Source organism: Hypanus sabinus, unplaced genomic scaffold (genome assembly GCF_030144855.1).
Source record: "Hypanus sabinus isolate sHypSab1 unplaced genomic scaffold, sHypSab1.hap1 scaffold_628, whole genome shotgun sequence".
In the NCBI taxonomy this organism is placed as follows: Eukaryota; Metazoa; Chordata; class Chondrichthyes; order Myliobatiformes; family Dasyatidae; genus Hypanus; species Hypanus sabinus.
In genome coordinates, this window is record NW_026781484.1 from 265,073 (window position 1) to 287,500 (window position 22,428).

Below are 22,428 nucleotides of genomic sequence, written 5' to 3' on the forward strand. Positions count from 1 at the left end.
TTCATGGAGAAGTCCGGCACTGAAACAGGCTCCTATGCTCATCCGCCAGTGCGGAACTGATACTCTCCCTAGTCCCGTGGACATTGCACCTGGACCATGCCGTCCATTCATGTAGGAGTCAATTTCCTCTTCAATGTTGCAATCGGTCCTGCATCCGCCATTTCCGTTGGAAGCCCGTTCCACACTCTCGCTGCCTCAAAAAGATGTCCCGCCGCATATTGCCCTGATGTACTTCACCTTACAACGATTGCTCACTACTCTCGTCAAACTTCAGTGAAATACGCCTGCTTATATTTACGCTATCCATACACTTCATAAACTGGAACTTCTCTTACAAAACGTTCCCTCTTCCTTCAACGCTTGAGGGAACCCGAACCTATTCCTAACCTACTTAATCTTTAGCTCTAACTCTCGCCCTCCAGTCCCGGCATCATCCTTCTAACTTCTCTATGTACATTGAAGTCGTCCATGCAAGTACGTGTCTAGAACACACATTCAATACTCGATATAGGACATTGCCAACGCCTTATACAACTTCAACGTAGCATCACAACTCCTGTACACATTATGTTGATGTTTGAAATCAAATGTGTCAGTAGTACTCTTTACGACCCGATCTGCCTGTGAAGCGAATTTCAGGGAATTATGAATCGGTCTTCCCAGGTCTCTCTGTTATACCACACTACTCAATGCCCTACATTTTGCTGCGTAAGTCCTACCACCGTTTGTCTCTCCACCCCCCCCCCCCCCCAAACTGATACACCACACATTTACCTGTATTCAAGACCATTAGCCATGCTGAGCCATATTTCTTCTTCAGGGTAGCTAGCTATGGTTTCAGGATGCTTATCTCCTTGTGCACTCATGTGTAGAGATAGGACAGCTTCTGTCTGTTCTCCCTGTGTAAGCCATTATGACTATTTTGTAATTTGTCTTTTGGGTCTGTCATGTAGTAAATATTTTTGGCTCCAGCTTGTCTTTTGCGGGGAGTATCTGGACAGATATATCTGTGGTGTAAGGGGAACTGGTGAATTGGGTGGAAGCATTCACAGACTGTTCCTGTCTGAGTGACTAACTAAGTAAGTCCCGCTCGGAGTGGATAGTTCAAAGGTTAATTTATTATCAAAGCAGGAATTCATAAATAACGCTGAGTTTTTTTCTTCTCCAGAAAATCACGAAGCAAAGAAAACATGAAAGTCGTTCAGAGAGAAAAGAAATGAAACTCCCTCCCCACCCGCCGCATCAAAAAGGACGGCATCCCGATCATCAACCCCCAAAACCCACCCCTCCCACAGAAAAGGGAAGAAAAATATCGACACCCGTTAAAAAATATTCCTACCCGGCACATCTGCGGAGGAGCCGGTGTCACCAGTGTGGAGGCGGCCGCACCGGGAGCAGCGGACACAACGGGCGACCCCGGAAGATTCACAGGTGAAGTGTCGCCTCACCTGGAAGGATGATTGGACAACGGAGAGAGTTCGGCCGTCAGGCCCTTTCACTGTGACACCCAGAACTCCACATAAAATCCGTCCAATAGAATCTGGGTGAACTTTAATGACCAATAAATATAATTCCTCTCAGCGATCAGCTGTCTGAATGATCCCCTGACTCTGAGAGGAAGGGGTATCTATAGTCCACACTGTCAGGGTGTTGAGTTTACCAGGAGACAAAGACTGCAGGGACGAGAGGTTTTCTGTTGACTAATACACTGTGTGTGGACCCCGCTGGCAATTCTGGTGTTGTGACCCGAATCGAGACAAACACCACGCTGCCCACTCCACCAACAACACGACACAGCCGGACACATAACAGGGGACTTTACATTTCACAACACTGGATGAAACCCGCGATTAATGTTGTTGTCTCACCGAGAGGTCTACTAACCCTAACCCTGGAATATGATGTAAAATCCCGCTCCCCATGCTAACACGGGTTAGACAGAGCAAAGAACAAACTGCTGGAGGAACTCAGTGGGTCGGGCAGCATCTGTCGAGGGAAATGTACCGTCAACATTTCGGGCCGAGACCCTCCCTCTGGACTGAGAGTTGACGGGAAATAGTCAGAGAAAAGAGGTGAGGGGTGGGGATGGGGCAGGAGCTGGGGAGTGAGAGGTGGATCCAGGTGAGAGGGGAGGTGGGAAGGTGGAAATAGTGACAGGGGTGTGAGGTGAGTGTTTGGGGCAACACGGGGCTGCAGTAGATGGAAATTCATTCCATAGAGGATGAACAAAGAGGTGAGAGAGTATTTGTTATAGAGAATGCAATGAAGATTCACCTAACTGATCCCTAGAGTGGTGGGGTCATCACTTGAAGAAAGATCAAATGTGATAACTCTAAATGTCATTTAGAGAGTCGAGGACTGAGAGGTGAACACATTGAAATTCACAACATCATTACCGTTGAACCAGGGATCCCAGTCTCTGAAAAAGGGGGTGGACTGTCCGGGACTGAGATGAGAGGAAAAGTCTCCATTCCGACGGTGGTAAATGTCTGTAAATCCCATCCACAGAGGGCGGTGAAGACTCAGTGATCGTCCTCACGTAGAAAAGAGGCCGGCAGATGTGTGGAGACCGAAGTGATCGAGGAAATGAGGATCACACATATACGTGGCTGAGATGGGAGAGCAGCCGCCATCTTGTTGATGGTTAGAGGGGCTGAATGACCACCTCTTGCTGTTTCTCATTTGATGTTCAGTGTTCCTGTCCAGTGAAGCCGGAGGAATATGAATAGAAATTAGTGTTTATAAACACGGAACTGATTTAAATGAAACGTGAACACTTCCTGTTTGGGCTTGAATTAGGACCGGGATTACGATGGGAATCGAGCCCGTGACTCTTTGACCTGGAGGTAGACGAAAACGGATCGGGGTAGACATACTGTGGAAAAGTAGACATGTATCTGGTGTAAATATGGAATAATGTGGGGAACGCGGCGGATGGGTCGGGCAGTGTGTGAGGTGAGAGGAGCATAGTCTGCGTTTCAGGTGGGAGACCCTCCACCCGTCACGTGATCCCGTTTCCTGTTCACGTTTTTCTGCAGATCTACAGCATTTGCGGGTCACTGCTCTACATGTACGTGTAGCTTCACCTTTTGCCCCTTCAGACAAGGCAGTGAGATCCGGATCTGTCACGTCCTCTCGTTGTGTGTGGACAATGTTTTTTTTTTCTGCAATATTTTCTGCATGTTTCATTCACTGTTTCAACGTGCTGGAGTGCAGCCGATGTTTCTGGGTGTCTGACCCGTTTATGTGAGAATTTAGCCATTTGTATTTCTCTGAGCTTCTCATAAATGTGTAAAGTTTAGTTCAGCTTCAGTTCAGAATTTCCAAAGCAACAACCCAGTCAGTGAAATAGTTCCACACAATTAAAATAGTTTATTACATTTTTATTTTTTCTATTTTTGCACTATATATATGTATTCTTACTTTAAATCTCAATTGTTAAAATCTTTTGTTAAGAATTAGGTTCTACTGCTGTCGCAGAGACAACGAATTTCATGACACATGTCGGTGCTATTAAACCTGATTCTGATATTGATATGGGGGACCCACCACCGGTCAGCTGATCCCAGTTACCGCAGATCGTAATGTGAGATTGATGCCTTTTCCATATATTTGCTTTCCACAGAAATGACAACAGTTCAGTTTCCTTCTGAGCTTCCAGAGCAGAAGCTCAGTCTGTCTAATATTTCCACACAATTAAAATATGGAAATTTATTTATTATCATCATGTACAGAGATACAGTGAAAATTTTGCCTGATGTACCATCCACACAGATCGATACATTACAACGGTACATCGAGCTGATATACGATAAAAACAATAACTGTAACAACGCATTATGGCTGCAGAGAAAGTGCAGTGCAGATAGACATATGGTGCAGGGTCACGTCGAGTAACATTGTGTGGTCGAGTCCATTTTATCATTCATTTGGCTTATAACTGCAGACAGGAAGCCATCCTTCAGCCTGGTGTTATGCACTTTAAGGCTTTTGTATCTCTCCGCCAATGTGGGAGCGGGTTTGCAGCAACAATGTCCAGGTTATGAGCTTCTTTGTGTACATGGCCTGCTTTTCTGAGGGAGGGGAAGTGTAGGGAGAGTCCATGGAGGGGAGGCTTGTTTCTCTGATGTTCTCTGCTCTCCAAAGTTCTCTGCAGTTCCTTGCAGTCATGGGCAGAGCAGTAGCCATACAAAGGCGTGAAGTATCGACAAGGAGCTCAGAGACCTCGGCCTTCACCCTGCCTTGTGTGGCTGGATCCTGGACTTCCTGTCAGGTCACCGGCAGGTAGTAAGAGTGGGCTCCATCTCCTCTGTCTCTCTGACCCTCAGCACACATAACCCACAGGGTTGTCTCTTTGTCCCTCTCTTTTACTTTCTGTGCACCCATGACTTGTGTTGCCACCCACAGCTCCAATCGGCTAATTAAATTTGCTGACAGCACTACATTGATTGGCCTAATCTCACATAATAACTTAAAATCGACCAAATGCCTCCTGACAAGGCTCGGTCCAAACAAACTTTTCACCCTTCTTCAGGAGATTAGTCAGAGGAAGAGCGATAGCAGCAGTTTTTACAGAACTTACGATAATATCCATCCATTCCCAGAAACCTCCTAAGAGCCTTCTTACCAGTCAGAATAGGAACTTGAGAAATTGCCTGGACTTTTGCCCGAACAGGAGCCAACTTGCTTTGACCTACATCATAGCCAAGACAGGTCACAATGGCATGCCCAAATTCACTCTTAGCCAAGTTACCTGTAAGGCTGGCCTGGGAAAGCCTGTCAAACAGCTTTTCTACTGCAGAGATATGCTCTTCCCAAGTGTCACTCCCTGTGCCTAAGTCATCAATAAAGGCATCTGTGTGTTCCAACCCATGAATTACAGAGTCATTCATTCTCCGGAATGTTCCTGGACCAGTTCTCATTCCAAACTGCAAGACATTGTATTCATACAACCCAGAAGGTGTTACAAACTCAGAAATTTCTCTACCTCTCTCCATCAATGGAACACACCAATACCCTGTCAACAGATCAAACTTTGTAAGAAATTCAGTTTTTCCAACCTTATTGATGCAATCATCCACCCTAGGGACAGGATAGGCATCTGTTTTCGTTACTGCATTTGCCTTCCTATAATCAGTGCAAAATCGAACACTACCATCAGGTTTGGGCACAATAACGCAGGGTGAACTCCAATCTGATGCTGAAGGATTAATAATACCATTTTCCAGCATATTTTCAATTTCCTGCTCAGCCTATTTACAGTTCTCTACGTTCGTGAATATGGGTGTTGTTTAATCGGTTTGTCTTGACCAATCTCTACATCATGTACTGCGACTGTGGTCTGCTTGGGAACATCGGGAAATACATCTTTAACCTTCAGAATTAATTCATTCAGCTATTGTTGTTGCTTTGGCTGCAGATGAGCCAACCTGTTATCAATATTTTCTAGAACAACCGAGTTCATTAGCCTAACTTGGACAATGTTTGGCTTGTAAAAAGTCTCAGACGAGTCGATTGTTTCATTCTCAGGTTTGCCAGATTCATATGTTTTGACAACAACACTCACAGATGGTGCCTGCTTGTCAAAATAAGGCTTTATTATATTTATCTGTACCACCTGTTAAGTTTACGTCAGTCGGGTGCTTTGATAACATAATTCACCTTATTAATTTGAGCGACTATTTCACACGGTCCATTGAGTTTTGCCTGAAGTGGATTTGTCAACATTGGAGATAAAGTCAGCACCTTATCCCCCACCTGTTATTTTCTTTCGTAAACCCGCTTAGCAAACCAACACTTTATTTTGTTTGGAGAAATCTTTAAGCTTTATCTCGCTAGACTACAGGCCTGACGTAGTTCACTGTTGAACTTCAAAACTTAGTCTAACAGGTTAACATGCACATCCGCATCAATCCACTGTTCCATTTAACAAGAACAAACGTCCCCTCACTCGATGACCAAATACAAATTCAAATTGACTAAAACCCAGTGATTCCTGTACCAATTCTCTTACTGCGAACAAGAGCAAATATGTTCCTTCATCCCAGACTTTTCCATTTTCAACACAGTATGTCTTTTTTTCGGCTTGTGCGTGCGTGCGTCAGATGATGTATTTTTCAAGCCTTTACAAAGAATGGAGTGAGAGAGAGAGAGAGAGATGGTGTGCAACACATTATGTCGTAATCATTGTTTTGAGGGTTTAATGAAATTTTTCTAGAACCCATTGTAATTCTGGATGGTACGAGACAATGTAATTTTTTAAGCTCCCAGTTCATAAACTACCTGCTGGAATAATCCAGATGTAAAATTGTTTCCTTAATGAGACTGGATTTCTTTAGGCAAAACAACTAAAATAAGAAAATTGGTAAGAGCCTTCACCACAATTTTAGCTTTAATATTTCTGAGAGGTATTGCCTCTGGGAATCTGAATGCAGTATACATAATAGTCAGCAGATAATGATGGCCAGCTTTAGTCTTTGGCAATGGGCCAACACAATCCACTATAACTTTGGAAAAGGGTTTACCAAATGCAGTTATATATAGACTGCAGTGGGGCACTGTGAAGACCTGATTAGGTTTACCCACAACTTGACCAATGTGACAGGTTCTGCAAAAGGTCACATCTTTCCTCAGATTAGGCCAGTAGAATTATTTCATAATCCTGTTTACAGTTTTATTCACTCCAGAATGGCCACCTGAGGGTAGACGGTGGGTCAAAGTTAAAATTTCAGCCCTATAAACTTCATGATCTACAACTTGGTGAACACTTACCCATTCCTCACTCGCTGGTGTAGCAGGTGGCCCACTTCCTCATTAACAATCCATCCTTGAGATAATATCCTACTGGCACTTTCTTAATCTCATCATCTGAGAGAGCCGTTTCTTTTAAAGCTTCAATCTCAGGGTCTTGGTTCTGTTCTGAGATAAACTCGTCTGCGTCAGCAGACTTTTTAGCCATACTTCGAGTTCCTGTGCAGGAAGGATAAATGTTAAAATCCATCTGTGGGTCGTCAGTGGTTGGGTTAATTGTTAACTTCACTGCAGGAACAACTTTACCATCTGCCAGGTCATTCCCTAACAGCAAAGTAACATCTTCCACCGGTAAACTGGAGCATAATCCGATCTCAACAGGTCCCGAAACCAACCCTGACTGTAAAGTTACCTTGTGCAATGGCACAGAAACCATGCCGCCCCCAATGCCTTTAATAAGATTTACCTCAGCAGTGTCAGTCTCATCACCAAACTTTAGAGCACTGTCTGATATAAGTGGCTGAGAAGCCCCAGTAACTCAAAGAATTTTAATCTCGAAGAATTTTCACTGGAAATGGGCTTCACCCTTCCTTTACTAATACAAATCCATCTGACATAAAATGATCAAATCCCTTCTTAACACGGTCAGACCCCTCAGACTTTAACTAAGCTTCCATAGAATGTTCAGAACCCTGTGGGTTTTTTGGTGCTTCAACATACAGAACACAGGCATACATCTTTATGTCATCAGGGACGCACCTTTTGAATTCTGCAATTAAAACCAATTCTTTCAAGCTGTTAAATCATCATTCACATTTTTACATCTGCACCAGCGGTCACACACACAAACTTCTCATAAGCAAATTCCATATAAGTCTGGTTCACAGATTTCCTCAAATTTCTAAACGTTTGCCTGTATGATTCTGGGACCAACTCATAAGCTTTGAGCATAGCCTGTTTCACTAGGTCATAATCAGCTGCTTCATCAATTGTCAAAGCAGAATAGCTTCCTGAGCCTTCCCCTGAATTACACTTTTTATGAGAAGAGGCCAACCCACTTTAAACTCTGAGCAATCTTCTCAAAATGCTGAAAGTATTTATCAATCTCTGCCTCATCAAATGGAGAGACCAATTTAACTTCCCAACTCTCGTCAAATTTATCACCAGAGACTAACACTAGACTCCTTTGCTGCAACCTCTTTATCTTTTGCAGCTCGAACAGCCTCTGTCTTTCTGTTTCCTCCTTCTATTTTTCTGCCTCTTCTCTGTTTTTCTGCCTCTCTAGCCTCAAACTGCCTCTGCTTTTCCGCAGCCAGTTTAATTTTTCTCACTTGTACTGGAGCTCAAGCTCACGAGGTTTACTTTCAGGAAACACCTCCAACTCCTCCACTTTAAACACACCCGCAGATACATAATGATCAGCTGTTATCCTCTGCATCTGTGCCCTCCTCATTGTCAATTTCACCTTAGCAAGTTTTAACCTTCTAGCAAGGCTCAACAACTCAATCCTTCTGGCGTCCTCTAATGCCTCAGAGGTTGGTCAGCATCCATTGCTGCTGATTTTCCACACACAAATAAATTAAAAGGGATGAAATTGATAATTAATGAATACACCCCCAAATCTGTTCATATACTGGATGCAGGCCCCAATTTTGTTACGAATCATAACGTTTTAGAAATGAACCAGCAGCAATAGACTATACCTGGAGTCTGTTTTTGATGTTAAAACTATCTTTATTAGGATCTACTTGTAATATAGTAACATAAGCAAGATAAACAAAAGTTAACAGTGTTTTGTGTATATATGTGTGTAAATAAAACTCCCAAACTATTGAGCTCGGGGGAAACAAGGCTTGGAATCTTGAGATGGCAAAGTATGAAAGTTCAGTTCAACCACAGAATAGGTGATGAGAGAGATATTTGTAATCCATGGTAAATGTTGAGAGAATGCAATTATGTCGAATTCCACAGGTTCCATGGCTGTAAAACGAGAGAACAGTCGCTGTAAATTTTATTTGTCGTCGTTCCAAACCCACGTATAATTTATCACCGAAGGTGACTTGTCAGAAGGGGTATCTGCTTCAAGTGAATAACCACACCACACCCAGGCAAGGGTTAACACATCAGCAGTCTTCACAGGGTACCCCAAATCAGATCCACTCCTATGGATCAAACAAGGTAACAACCACACATTTCATGTACGCTGAATCGATAATTAACCCACCCTTGTGGGCATAGGGAAATTCCAAACAGTGACCCTTGGCCACTGGTTCCCTTGTTTCGATCCTTCCATTTTGCCTCCTTCGTCTCCGAATGACTCTGAGTGTCTGTGTCCTTGGTTAAAACAAAACAAGCCGTGAGCGATGTAAACAAGCTGCAAGCCAGACTGATTCGCCTTCTTAATCTCTCTCTCTCTCTTAAAATGATAGTCCAAAGCAAACGAAACCCGAGGATTCATAACTATGGCCATTCCCCATTGTGAACTGACTGGTGTGCCAGTAGTTGGGACGATTGAGTGAATCCCTTTCCACAGACTGAGCAAGTGAACGGCTTCTCCCCAGTGTGAACTCGCTGGTGTCTCTGTAGGTTGGATGATCCAGCAAATCTCTTCCCACATTTTGAGCAGGCAAACGGCCTTTCCCCTGTGTGAACTCGCTGGTGTTTCAGTAGTTGGAATGATAGAGTGAATCGTTTCCCACAGACTGAGCAAGTGAACGGCTTCTCCCCAGTGTGAACTCGCTGATGTACCAGTAGGGTAGATGACAGAGTGAATTGTTTCCCACAGACTGAGCAAGTGAACGGCTTCTCCCCAGTGTGTACTCGCTGGTGTGCCTGTAGGGTGGAAGATTGAGTGAATCTCTTCCCACAGTCTGAGCAGGTGAATGGCTTCTCTCCAGTGTGAACTCGCTGATGTCTCTGCAGGTGGGATGACTGTGTGAATCCTTTCCCACATTCTGAGCAGGTGTACGGCTTCTCCCCAGTGTGAACTCGCTGATGTACCAGTAGGCAGGATGAATCCGTGAATCCCTTCCCACATTCTGAGCAGGTGAACGACTTCTCCCCAGTGTGAACTCGCTGATGTTTCTGCCGGGTGGATGAATCAGTGAATCCCTTCCCACAGACTGCGCAGGTGAACGGCTTGTCCCCAGTGTGACCTCGCTGATGTCTCTGCAGGTGGGATGACTGACTGAATCCCTTCCCGCATTCTGAGCAGGTGAACGGCCTCTCCCCAGTGTGAAATCGCAGATGACTCTGTAGTTGGGATGACTGACTGAACCCCTTCCCACATTCTGAGCAGGTGAAGGGCCTCTCCCCAGTGTGAATTCGCTGATGACTCAGTAGGCTGGATGACTGAGTAAATCCCTTCCCACAGTCTGAGCAGGTGAATGGCTTCTCCCTAGTGTGAACTCGCTGATGATTCTGTAGGTTGCACAAGTGAGTGAATCTCTTCCCCCAGACTGAGCAGTTGTACGGCCGCTCCCTGGTGTGAACTCGCTGGTGAGCCATTACGTCGGATGACTGAGTGAATCCTTTCCCAGAAATTCAGCAGATGACCAGCCTCTGCCTGGTGTGAAATGACTGGTGTGTCCACAGGTGGGAAAACTGAGTGAACCACTTCTCACACACAGAACAGGTGAGTGGCCTTGCCCAGTGTGATCTTGCTGATGTACCTTCAGTTAAGATGACCGAGTGAATCCATTCCCACTGTCTGAGAAAGTGAACGGCCTTTCTCTTGTGTAAAATGACGGGTATGCCGGTTGGTCAGTTGACCGAGTGAATCCATTCCACAGTCTGAGCAGGAAGGATGATCGAGTGAATCCCTTGCTCCACTTCTTAAATATCTAGACAGTGACAGCAAAACTGGCGTGTCGTTTTTGAGATTCCCAGCAACAAATTCCTTCTCGTTTTTAACCTGTAAAAAGATTTGCAAAATCCATCAATGGGTTTAGGACAATATTTCAGTTGAAATTACTTGAGTTACCAAGGTTTGACCTGGTATCACACTGTTACAGTGAGGTTAAACACAAGTTGGACAGAGAAATCATCTCCTGACTGGGCAGAGTGCTGGTATCTGGAATGACCATCAATTCTCTGATGCTCTTCCTGTCTCTATAAGAATGGGGCATTTCTGCCATTTCTGACTCTCTCCATTGGTATTATTCCCTCATGCAACTGGGATTTTCTTTTATGTATCATTAACTTAAAGTGCCATAGTTTTAACATCATATAAAAAATTCCTGCTGAGATGTCCGCACGTCTGTTAAAAGGATTTAGAGTGAATTTTTGTATTATTTCAGGTTCTTGTCACAGTCATAAAAAGTTACAACACAGAAACAGGCCCTTTGGGCCATCTAGTTTATGTTGAACTATTTAAATTGCCCAATCCCATACCCTTACCATCCAGGTACCTACACAAACCTATTTAATGTTGAAATCGAGCTCGCATGCACCACTTGTGCTGGCTGCTCATTCCACACCCGGATGACTGTCTGTGTGAAGCAGTTTCCCCGCATGTTCATCTTAACGTTTCACCTTTCACCCTTAACCCTTGGCCTCCAGTTGTCATCCCACCCAATCTCAGTGGAGAAAGCCAGCTTGCATTTACACTATCTATGCCCCTCTATCACAATCAAATCTCCCCTCAATCTTCTACATTCCAAGGAATAAAGTCCGGACCTGTTCAATCTTTCGTTATAACCCAAGTCCTCCGGACCTGGCAACATCCTTGTGTATTTTCTCCGAAATCTCTGAACTTCTTTTACATCTTTCCTGTATTCAGGTGACCAAAACTGCACACAATACTCTAAATGAGGCCTCACCAACGTCTTCTACAAGTGAACATGAAATCCATCTATTTTTGTCAGTACTTTGGTTCATGAAGTCCATTGGGCTGAAATCTTTTTTTCCGTCTCTATCTAACTGTGATACCAATTTCAGTGAATTAAGGACTTGTATTCCCAGGTCCCTTTCTTCTACAACACTCCTCCATGCCCGACCAGTCACTGTGAAAGACCTCCCTTGGTAGGTCATACCAAAGTGCAACACCTCATACTGGTCTGCATTAAATTCCATTTTCCATTTCTCAAACCATTTTCCCAGCTGATTCAGTTCGCACTGCAAGCCATGATAGTCTTCCTCACTGTCCACTACACCACCAATCTTGGGTGTCATCCACAAATCTGATGATCCAGTTAACCACACTATCATCCAGATTACTGTTATAGATGAGAAACAACAACAGATCCAGCACTGATCCCTGTGGCAACCACTAGTCACAGGTTCCAGTCAGAGAGGCATCCATCTGCTAGCACACTCTGACTTCTCCCAAAGACGGTGTCTCATTCAATTTACTATCTCATCTTGAACGCTAAGTGACTGAACCTTCTTGACCAAACTCCCATATGAGACTTTGTCAAGTGCCCTGCTAAAGTCCATTTAGACAACATCCACTGCCTTCTCTTCATCCACTTTCCTGATAACTTCCTCGAGAGACTCTGTAAGATTGGTTAGACATGACCTACCATACACAAAACCATGCTGTCTATCCTTAATCAGTCCACATCGATCCAAATACTTATATATCAGGTTCCTGCACATAACATTCCAAGACCTTTCCCACTACTGATGTCAAGCTCACCAATGTGCAATTTCTCAGTTTATTTTTAGAGCCTTCCTTGAACAGCAGAACAATATCGGCTGTCCTCCGATCCTCCAGTACCTCACCTGTCACTTAAGATTATTTAAATATCTGTGCTTGTGCCCGGACAGTTTTAGCACTTGTCCTCCGCAGGATCCTAGGGAACAACTTATCAGGCCCTGGGATTGATCCACACTAATTTACCTGAAGACAGCAAACCCCTCCACCTCTGTAATCTGTACAGGGTCCATGAAGTTGATGCTGCTTTGCCTCACTTCTACAGAATCTGTGTCCATCTCCTGAGTCAATACGGATGCAAAATAAATCTCCCACATCTATTTTGTCTCCTCATATGGATTATCATTCTGATCCTGCAGAGGATTAATTTTTTTCCCTTGCAATCTTTTTGCTCTTAACATATCTGCAGAATCCCTGAGGATTCTCCTTCACCTTGTCTGCTGGGGCAACCTCATGCCTTCTTTTATTTCTTTCATATGTGTTCACTTGAATTTCCTGTATTTCATAAGTACCCCATTTGTTCCTATCTGCCTGTACCTGGTATGCACCTCCTTTTTATCGATCTGGAAGCAGAAAGCCAAAGGGGTGATAGAGCTGCATGCTCGGAGGTGAGGATAAGGATGGTTAAACCAAAGTTGCATGGGGAATGGGAGCCTGAATAACAGAACAGATAGTGGAGAGAGTTTGTGAAGACAGTTGTTGTTCAGTCCTCAAAGTCAGGAATGAAAACGTTGAGCATGGTGCAGTGAATATGCTGAGCCCTGTATATTTCAATACAAGGAGCAGCGTAGGAAAGGTGGATGTGTTCAGGGCATGGATCAACACCTGGAATCAACACTAGGATCTGGCAACTGTGGACTGGGACAGGCTGCTTTATGGCAAAGGTGTGCCTGGTAAATGGGAGGCCTTCAAAGCAAAATTTTGAAAGTACAAAGCGGGTATCTCCTTGTCAGAATAAAAGTTAAAGATAGAAAATGTAGGGAACTTTGGTTTGCAAGAGATATTGAGACCCTGGTGAAGCACAAAATGGAGTTGCATAACAGGGATCGACAGGCAGTTTCTTATGGAGTATAAGAAATGGAAGAGAACACATAAGAAATAAATCAGGATGGCTAAAAGAAGGCATGAGGTTGCCGTCACAGAAAAGATGAAGGATAATCCTCAGTGATTCTAGAGATAGATTAAGAGCAAAAGGATTTCAAGACACAAAGTTGGTCCTCTGGAAGACCGGAATGACAATCCACGTGTGCAAACAAAGCAGATGGGGGAGATCTTAAATAATTTTTCATCTCTATTTACTCAGGAGATGGACAAAGATTCTATGGGAGTGTGGAAAAGCCGCATTAAAATCATGGACCCTGCACAGGTTAAAGAAGAGCAGTTAATTGGCTGTTCAACATAGAAATCTACAGCATATTCCAGGCCATTCAGCCTAAGATGTTGTGACAGCCATGTAACTTTCTCTAGAATCTGCCTAGAATTCCCCTCTAGTGTTCTGTGCTATAAGAAATAAATCAGGATGGCTAAAAGAAGATGCCGAGCGCATCACTGGAGCCTCCCTGCCCTCTATTGTGGACCTGTACTCTTCCAGGCTGAAGAAGAGGGCGGGGAACATCATAAAGGACTCCTCCCATCCTGCGCACGGACTGTTTGAACTGCTTCCGTCTGGTAGGCACTTCAGATCCCTCCGGACTAAGACTAATAAGCACTGGAGAAGTTTTTTCCTTACTGCAGTCACTTTGCTGAACAGTTGACTACCAGTTACCTGTCGGCTAACTATTACTTGGATTGCACTACCTGTATGTATAATCTATATTTTCATTTATATTTATCATTATTATTGTTATGAGCAGAGAGGCAACATCTGCCGGAAGTAAATTCCTTGTGTGTGTACAGGTACTTGGCGATTAAAGTCTGATTCTGATTCTGAGGTTGCCCTCACAGAAAAGATGAAGGATAATCCTAAGGGATTCTACTGATAGATTAAGAGCAAAAGTATTGCAAGGGAGAAAGTTGGTCCTCTGGAAGACCAGCGTGGCAATCCATGTGTGGAAACAAAGCAGAGAGGGAGATCCTCATTTTCTTTCATCTCTGTTTCCTCAGCAAATGGGATACAAAGTCAATGGAAGTGTGGAAAAGCAGCATTAACATCATGGACCCTGTACACACTAAAGTAGAGGAGGTGGTTCCCATCCTGAGGCAGATTAGGGTGGATAAATCTCCAGGGTATGGAACGGAGCTCCCTCAGACCCTGTGGGAGGCAAGAGCAGAAATTGTAGGGGCTCTAGCAGAGATAATTAAGTCATCTTTAGTGACGGGGTGGTAATAGAGGATCGGCGAATAACCGAAGTTGCTTTGCTCCTTCACATAGAACAGAGATATCTACAGCACATTACAGGCTTTTTGGCCCACAATCCTGTGCCGACCATGTAACCTACTCTAGAAACTGCCTAGAATTTCCCTCGCACACAGCCCTCTATTTTTCTATGCTCCATGTACCTATCCAAGAGGCTGTTAAAAGACCCTATTGTATCTGCTTTGACAACCACTGCTGGCATACATTCCACGCACCGACCACTATCTGTGTAAAAAAAAACCTTACCCCTGACATTGCCTCGGTATCTATTTCCAAGCACCTTAAAACTATGCCCCCTCGTGTTAACCATTTCAGCCCTGGGAAAAAAAACCTCTGGTTATCCACATGATCAATGCCCCTCATCATCATATGCACCTAAAAAAGGCTCCAAACATAAACAAAGAAATTATACACTGGATTGACGACTTGTTAAAAGAACAGAATACCATGAGAGTATAGATAGGGCAAATGCAAGCAAGAGCTGAGTGATCAATATATCCCAAAGAAGTGAAAGCATTGAGGACACAACAGTGGCTGGAATGAGAAGCCAGAGCCAACATAAAAGTCAAACAGAGGGCAAACAAAAGAGCAAAAACTATTTGGAAGCTTTTAGAACCTAACAGAAGATGACAACAAAAAAGTCAGATGAGCTCAGTGTGTGGAATTGTGATTTGTAGTCATTAATGGATCTCAGTAGCACCCAACAGTCTGAGGCATTTAGAGGAACAAAATATCCGGGGCTTCAATTTCTCTTGAAAATCAAGGTTCCCTGGACCAGTCACCTTTCAACTTTTACTTTGGCAGGCACATGCAAGCTCTATATCCTCAAAATTTCACTTCTGAAGGCCTCCCACTTACAAATACTCCGTTGCCAGGAAACAGCCTGTCCCAAACCACACTTGTCAGATCCTTTCTGATACCATCAAAATTGACTGTTCTCCAATTTAGAATCTCAACCCGTGGTCCAGACCTCTCTTTTTCCATCTTTACTTTGAATCTCATGGTATGATGTTTACTAAATTCTGTCAGCAGCCCTGGATCATTTCCTAACAGCTTATTGCACACTTCTCCGTCGGGAATTCTACGTACTAAGGGCACATTTGACAAACTTTACTCCATCTAGTCCTTTTACAGTATGGGAGTCCCAGTCAATATATGGAAAGTTAAAATCACTTACTGAATTATCCTTTGTTCCTTGGCATGGTCTGTGATCTCTCTACAAATTTGTTCCTCTAAATTCCTCAGACTGTTGGGTGTAAACAAGTCCCAATAATGGCTACAATATCACAATCCCCTGTCCTGAGCTCATCTGGCTTTCTTACGAGGCTTCTTGCATTGTGATATACACAGCTCAGCACATTCATCGCCCCATGCTCAACCATTTGATTGCTGACTCTGCCAGCAATTATTCTGACTGGTGTCAAGAAAACAAACTCTCCCGCACTGTCACCAAAACAAAGGAGCTGATTGTGGATGACAGGAGGAATGGAGACAGGCTGATATCATTGGATCTGCGGTTGATACTGATATCATTGGATCTGCGGTTGATACTGACATCATTGGATCTGCGGTTGATACTGACATCATTGGATCTGCGGTTGATACTGACATCATTGGATCTGCGGTTGATACTGACATCAATGGATCTGCGGTTGAGAAGGTGAACAGCTTTAAGTTCCTCAGCATAAACGTCACCAGGCATCTCAGATTGTCTGTACATACCGGCTGTGTTGTGAAAAGAGCACAGCAGCACCTCTTTCACCTCAGATGGCTGAAGAAGTTCAGGATGGGGCGAAATCCCAGGAACTTTCTACAGGGAAACAATTGAGAGCATCCTGACTGGCTGCATCACTGCCTGGTATGGGAACTGTACTTCCCTTAATCACAGGAACCTGCAGAGAGTGGTGTGGACAGCCCAGCGCATCCGTAGTTCTGAATTTTCTGCCATTCAATACATTTACACAGACACGTGTGTAAAAAGGGCCCAAAGGATATTGGGAGCCAAATTCACCACAACCACAAACTGTTCGTGCTGCTACCATCCAGGAAACGGTATCACAGCAAAAGGACCAACAGGCCCTGGGATGTCATCTTCCACCAGGTCATCAAACTGATTAATTTATGCAGATACAATTGCATTTCGATGTTATATTGACTGTCCTATGTACAAACTATCTGTTATAAATTACTATAAATTACACATTGCAGATTTAGAAGGAGATGTAATGTAGTTTTCTCCCTCTCATGTTTATGAAGTATTTATGTAATAAAGTCAATTCAATTCGATTCACCCTCTCCACTATCTGTTCTGTCATTCTGGCTCTCATTCCCCCTACAACTTATTTTAATCATATCGCCCCCCCCCCCACACGACGCTACATCTAGCAAGCCTAAGATATTAGTCGCCTTTTGTTCTGTCCCCCTAACTAACGAATCCCCTATCACCCCTTTGATTTTCCTCTGCCAGTTAATTCTCCCCATAACACTTTCTAAAGTGGTCTACCTGTTGTTGTGGGGGATGGCCACAAGATTATTCAATGATGACCATTTAACCGCATTCCCCTTCCTGACCCTCACACAGTTTCCTGTGCCCTGCACCTTAGGTGCAACTCACCTCACTTCATGTCACATCCATCACCACATCCAACTGCCGGATGATGTGGAATTCATCTACCTCAAGTTCCAACACCTTAAAGTGCAGGGTTACAAGCTGCAGCTGGATGCACATCTTGTCTGTGAAGGCATCAGGGACACCGGATGTCTCCCCTCCTTCCCTCTAATATCTCCTCTAATTTGGAATAACCAGTGTGCACATAAATCTTGTACTGTGCATTTTGTTGCCAGTGACAATATGTGCACAGTGAGTATTATACAGAGAGGTGTTCATCTTATGAGCTAGCAAATCACTGTCAATAGGAACTTTGATCTCCTCTGGGTTCAGTCCAGTTCATCTGCACTCTCACACAAACTATGTAGCAGGCTTGTAACCGGAAATGAAGGATTTTCTCAACAAAGCTTTTGCATACTGTCCATATGGGGTTTGCTTGCTAAATTATGTTTAAAAAGTCAGATTTCCAAATATAACTCCACTTCTTCCACCTTGCAAATTCTCCAGCAATTTTTCATCACCAACAATGCACACAGGTATCACCAGTTTCTGTATTCTACATAAATATTTTCCCTGAAGTCTCCCCCAAGTGACTTACAGTGATGGTAAAGCCAATGAATATGAAGGGAAGGGCAGTAGTCTGTCTCATTTGTGATGTGAAAGTTACTTGTTGCCCAGGACAAAGGTGTTTGATATCATTATGTACCCAAAGAGAATGGGACAAAACATATTCTCACCGGTAGAAAAGTCCAGAACAAGAACACACACAAAATGCTGGAGGAATTCAGCAGGCCGGGGAGCATCTATGGAAAAGTGTACTAAAGCTGAGTTCATCCAGCAATTTGTGTTGCCAGCAATCCAGATGCAATCCAGCATCTGCAGATGTTCTCTTGTTTGTGATTGAGGAAAGAACAAAGGTGATTTTCTCAACTGGTGATGTAAAAGATTTTGTTCCCTTTCTCCGAGTTCCTGATCCTTGCATTTATATAGCTGGAGATCAGCTCTGTCTGAGAGATCCATCGGTTCCCATTCCCTCATCAGCCGGAAGCTCCCCGGGGCCCGTGTACGGATCGTGGGGCTGAGAGAGAGGAGATTGAGCAGGACTGTCCCGGGATTGCGGGTGAGGGTGTCCGGATTTCACAGGAATCGTCCCTCAGTCGCTGTTTATTTAAAAACGTAGAGGATCGCTCTTACCTGCACCCGGTATTTGCAAGGCCTTCTGTGCACTGTGCGCATGCGTGATACTTGGGGACGTCATCAACCCTGACGCTTGCGCATTTGTTCGGTGCTTCAGAGTAAGCGAAATTTTAAATGCACTGCCTTATGGTTAATCATCCTGCCATTAAAGATTTCTGCAGGTACTGTTTCAATATACATACCTCATTTTTTTCGTGTGTGTATAGAAAATTCTGCAGCTGTTTTAACGCAGAAAGCGGCTCCCATAAACAATATACTCAATATCAACGTGTATCATATGCCAAAGTAAAATGCAGTTATAAAACACAGGAGATTCTGCAGTTGCTGGGAATACAGCGACGCACACACACACAATGCTGGAGGAACTCTGTAGTTCAAGCAGCAACTAAGCAGCGTAGCACACAGCCTAAGCGTGCAGAAGCGGCGCGGCCTAAACGTTGTCCATTTATTCCTCTCCACATTTGCTTCCGGATCTGTTGATTTCCACCAGAGTTTTGCAGAAATTAACCACATTTCTTTAGGTCAACCAGTTTCCAAATGTTTCTGATCTTTCTTTTGTAGCCAAATCCTGCTGGTTTGATTTCCTCCTCCTCTTAAACTCTAGACCCCATCTCTCTCTGGAGCCCCAAAGCCCCGACTCAGGCTGGCAACACTTTGGTTCTGACTCGAAGTTTCACTCGCTAGTCTGCTGTCAGAATTTAGTGGAGCATTGTGTTGCGAGACCGCAGATTCGTTCACTGTGAATGTCGCTTTAAGTGCCTGAGTGAGGCGGGACTGTGACGTCAGTCACACACTGCGGCAGCCTGAGAGAGAGAGAGAGAGAGAGAGAGAGAGAGAGAGAGAGAGAGAGAGAGAGAGAGAGAGAGAGAGAGAGAGAGAGAGAGGAGAGGAGAGAGAGAGAGAGAGGAGAGAGAGAGAGAGAGAGAGAGGAGAGAGAGAGAGAGAGAGAGAGGAGAGACAGACACACACACACAGGCACAAGCTGTTGGACCTTCAGCTTGCCACTTCTAAGGTTGGAGCTCTTCACGCCCAGAAGATCGGGTTGATCATCGGCACGCAGTGCACAACGGATGTGTGACTGTCACTTCGTTCGTATCATCCATATGTGTGGATTTGCTGGAGTATCCTGTGGTATCACTTTTGTGGGCCCCTACCTGGAATCCGAGTGTTCCTGTGGTAACCACCTGGAAACGATATTCCTGTCACTGTCAGCTGGTGATATTTCTAAGTGGATTTCGGAACTAATCGACGGATAATTGGCGACTGTTATTTTGTTTACCCAGCGTGGAATGTGTGTGGGAATTCTTCGTAATTGCTTTCTCTCTACATGATCGTGTGGATTTACAAATCTCTCCCCTCACTCACTTATTCTGTGGATTACTAAACTTTTCCACGTTACCATCTGGAGACATTAAGCATTGTTTCCCAAGCTTGATAGTTTGGGAGCTATATATACGCATTACACTGTTAACTTCTGTTCGTTCGTTTAATCTTTTATATTTGGCAGTAGATACTAATAAAGATAGTGGTTTTCACATCGAAACCAGACTCCATTAGTGATCTATTGCTGCTGGTACGTAACATTGCAACAACCAAGCTGTCTGAGGCATAGTCCTTTAAAATTTGTGAAAATGACCCAAAACGTTGAAAAGAGCGGGGAAGAAGGAGTTTAACCAACTTCTTCCGGAGCCCTAAACAACGTCACAACCACAGTGAGCTCATCGTCTTGTTCAGCCCCGGAGACAATCATGTAGGGTATTCATGCTGGTGTATAAGATGATGAGAGGCATTGGTCGTGTGGATAGTCAGAGGCTTTTTCCCAGTCTGAAACAGCTAACACGAGGGGGGCATAGATTTAAGCTGCTTGGAAGTAGGTACAGAGGAGATGTCAGAGCTAATTTTTTTTAAGCAGAGTGGTGTGTGTGTGGAATGCACTGCCAGCGACGGTGGTAGAGGGCGGATACAATAGGATCTTTTAAGAGACTCTTAGATAGGTACATGGAGCTTAGGAAAATAGGTGGCTATGCGGTAGGGGTAATTCTAGGCTGTTTCTGGAGTAAATTACATGGTCGGCACAACATTCCTGGGCCAAAGCATCGGTAATATGTTATAGATTTCTGTGATTTTATGAAATTCAAGGGAAATCTCCTATCCCACAGAGTGGTGACTAGTTGCAACCTGTAATCTCAGGGAGAGTGAAAGCGAAACGGCATATACTGATATGGAAATGAAACTTGGGCAGGGACCAGATGGGCCGAGTGGCCTTCCTAGTATACAGTGTGAGTGTGGGGGAGACAGTAAGTACCTGAGACGCGGGATTTGATACAGAACTGATTTACCTTTCACAGATCCACAATATTAAAAGCCAGTCTAGTTTAAGGCTAACATCAGCAGAACAGACTCCTCCAATGCTCAGGGACCAGGGTTCAGTCCTGGGTACATGAGCAGCCGCAAGAACTGCAGAATCTGACAGTAACAGTCCCTCATGAACCTGCAGCTGCCTTCAGTCACCGTGATGGTTAAACATTTAACACGGAGCTGATTTGAACTTCCTCCCTGATGTGAAGTTGGTTGGTGTTGCAGCAGCTGGGATGATTGAGTAAACTCTTTGCTCACTCCGGACAGAAATGTGGCCTCTATTTATTGTGAACTCACCGGAGCATCACAAGGTGGGTTAACTGAATGAGTCTCTTCGCACACACGGAGCAGGTGAACGGCCGCTTCCCAGTGCGAAGCTATTGGTGTATCTGTGATGGCCAACTGATCCCTTCCAAAATGAGAGCCGGTGAATGACGGCACAGTGCTCGGAACGTCATGGCGATGTATCCAATCAGATCACGGACATGGTCACGTGTTCGGGCTCTCCTTGTAGCGAGTGGGGCGCTGTCTTCTCCAGCATCTCCGTCTCCACATTCAAGGATCGGCGGCATTCAAGCGCTGGTGAACTGACAGATACAGCGGAACTAACGTGTTGTTGTGTTTGAAATTCCTATACACAAATCCTTTGCCTTTTCTACACTGTTAAAAGTTTACAAAGCACGTCAGTGGGTGAAGGACAACATTTCACTCAAATAACTTTAGCGTCCATGGTGCCTTCGTATAAATAAAAACATTCTCACGGTTCAAAACAAGTTGGAGGAACAAGACTTCTAACTGGCGACAGTTCCGGCATCAGACACAACATCAAACTCTCTGCTTCCCTCTCTGTATCAAAATGGATCATTCCTCCCCTTCATCGGTCTGTGACTTGGCTCAGTCTGTCTGTCTCCTTCGCATTCTGAGCATGCGCCACACACCTACTGAGATCACATTGTATTTACACGGCTGCGACTGGAGACTTTCTGATTATTATGTCTGTAACGTTCTCCTTCGCGTGTCACTGATAACGCCGAATTTAACGTCGAGATAAACCAGTTAATAAGAACCAGATCGCAGTAAGATTAACCATTTACTGTTCACTCTTCACATTAACATATGGTGAAAACTGTTGATAAAACAATACAAGATTGATACAGTATTTGTTCCTTCCTTAATATCTCATTTCAAGTGTAAATACTTGCAAAGGTGACTATAACTACATTACACTAAGGTGCAGTATACAGGGAGAGTTTACCTGCTCCATTGACTACTTTAAATACACTTCCATGCAAACTATCCGCGACTCTTTAACTAACGAAAGCATAAACATTATCTACCGTCGTTACTTCTAACAGGATCGGCATTAACATCTTAGTTCAATATATCGATTATCTATTAACTTACAGCATTGCTCTCACTGTGATTTCTCATGCCTGCAAACAACTTCTGCTCAGGTGAGCCTCGTGGTGAGCCCCCACCCTCGCGCTAATTTCAAACCGGTAT

General features: G+C 44.2%; 1 protein-coding gene across 3 annotated transcripts; it reads right to left on the minus strand.

Moving 5' to 3' along the window:
- Positions 1–3,429: 3,429 nt before the first annotated feature.
- LOC132389689 (zinc finger protein 239-like) lies at positions 3,430–18,624 on the minus strand. 3 transcript variants are annotated; one of them, XM_059962244.1, is made up of 2 exons: positions 18,565–18,624; positions 3,430–10,663 (listed from the first exon to the last, which is right to left on the minus strand). In XM_059962244.1, the coding sequence occupies exon 2, from the start codon at positions 10,255–10,257 to the stop codon at positions 9,211–9,213; it is 1,047 nt and encodes a 348-aa protein (XP_059818227.1). In that variant the 5' UTR covers positions 10,258–10,663; positions 18,565–18,624; the 3' UTR covers positions 3,430–9,210. The 3 variants fall into 3 exon arrangements, with proteins under 3 accessions (XP_059818227.1, XP_059818229.1, XP_059818228.1); XM_059962246.1 differs by lacking the exon at positions 18,565–18,624 and adding an exon at positions 18,108–18,127; XM_059962245.1 differs by lacking the exon at positions 18,565–18,624 and adding an exon at positions 17,377–17,398.
- Positions 18,625–22,428: the final 3,804 nt, after the last annotated feature.

Excerpts from the sequence above, each read along its gene's own strand:
- LOC132389689 (XM_059962244.1), bottom strand. The coding sequence starts at position 10,257 with ATGGCTCACCAGCGAGTTCACACCAGGGAGCGGCCGTACAACTGCTCA.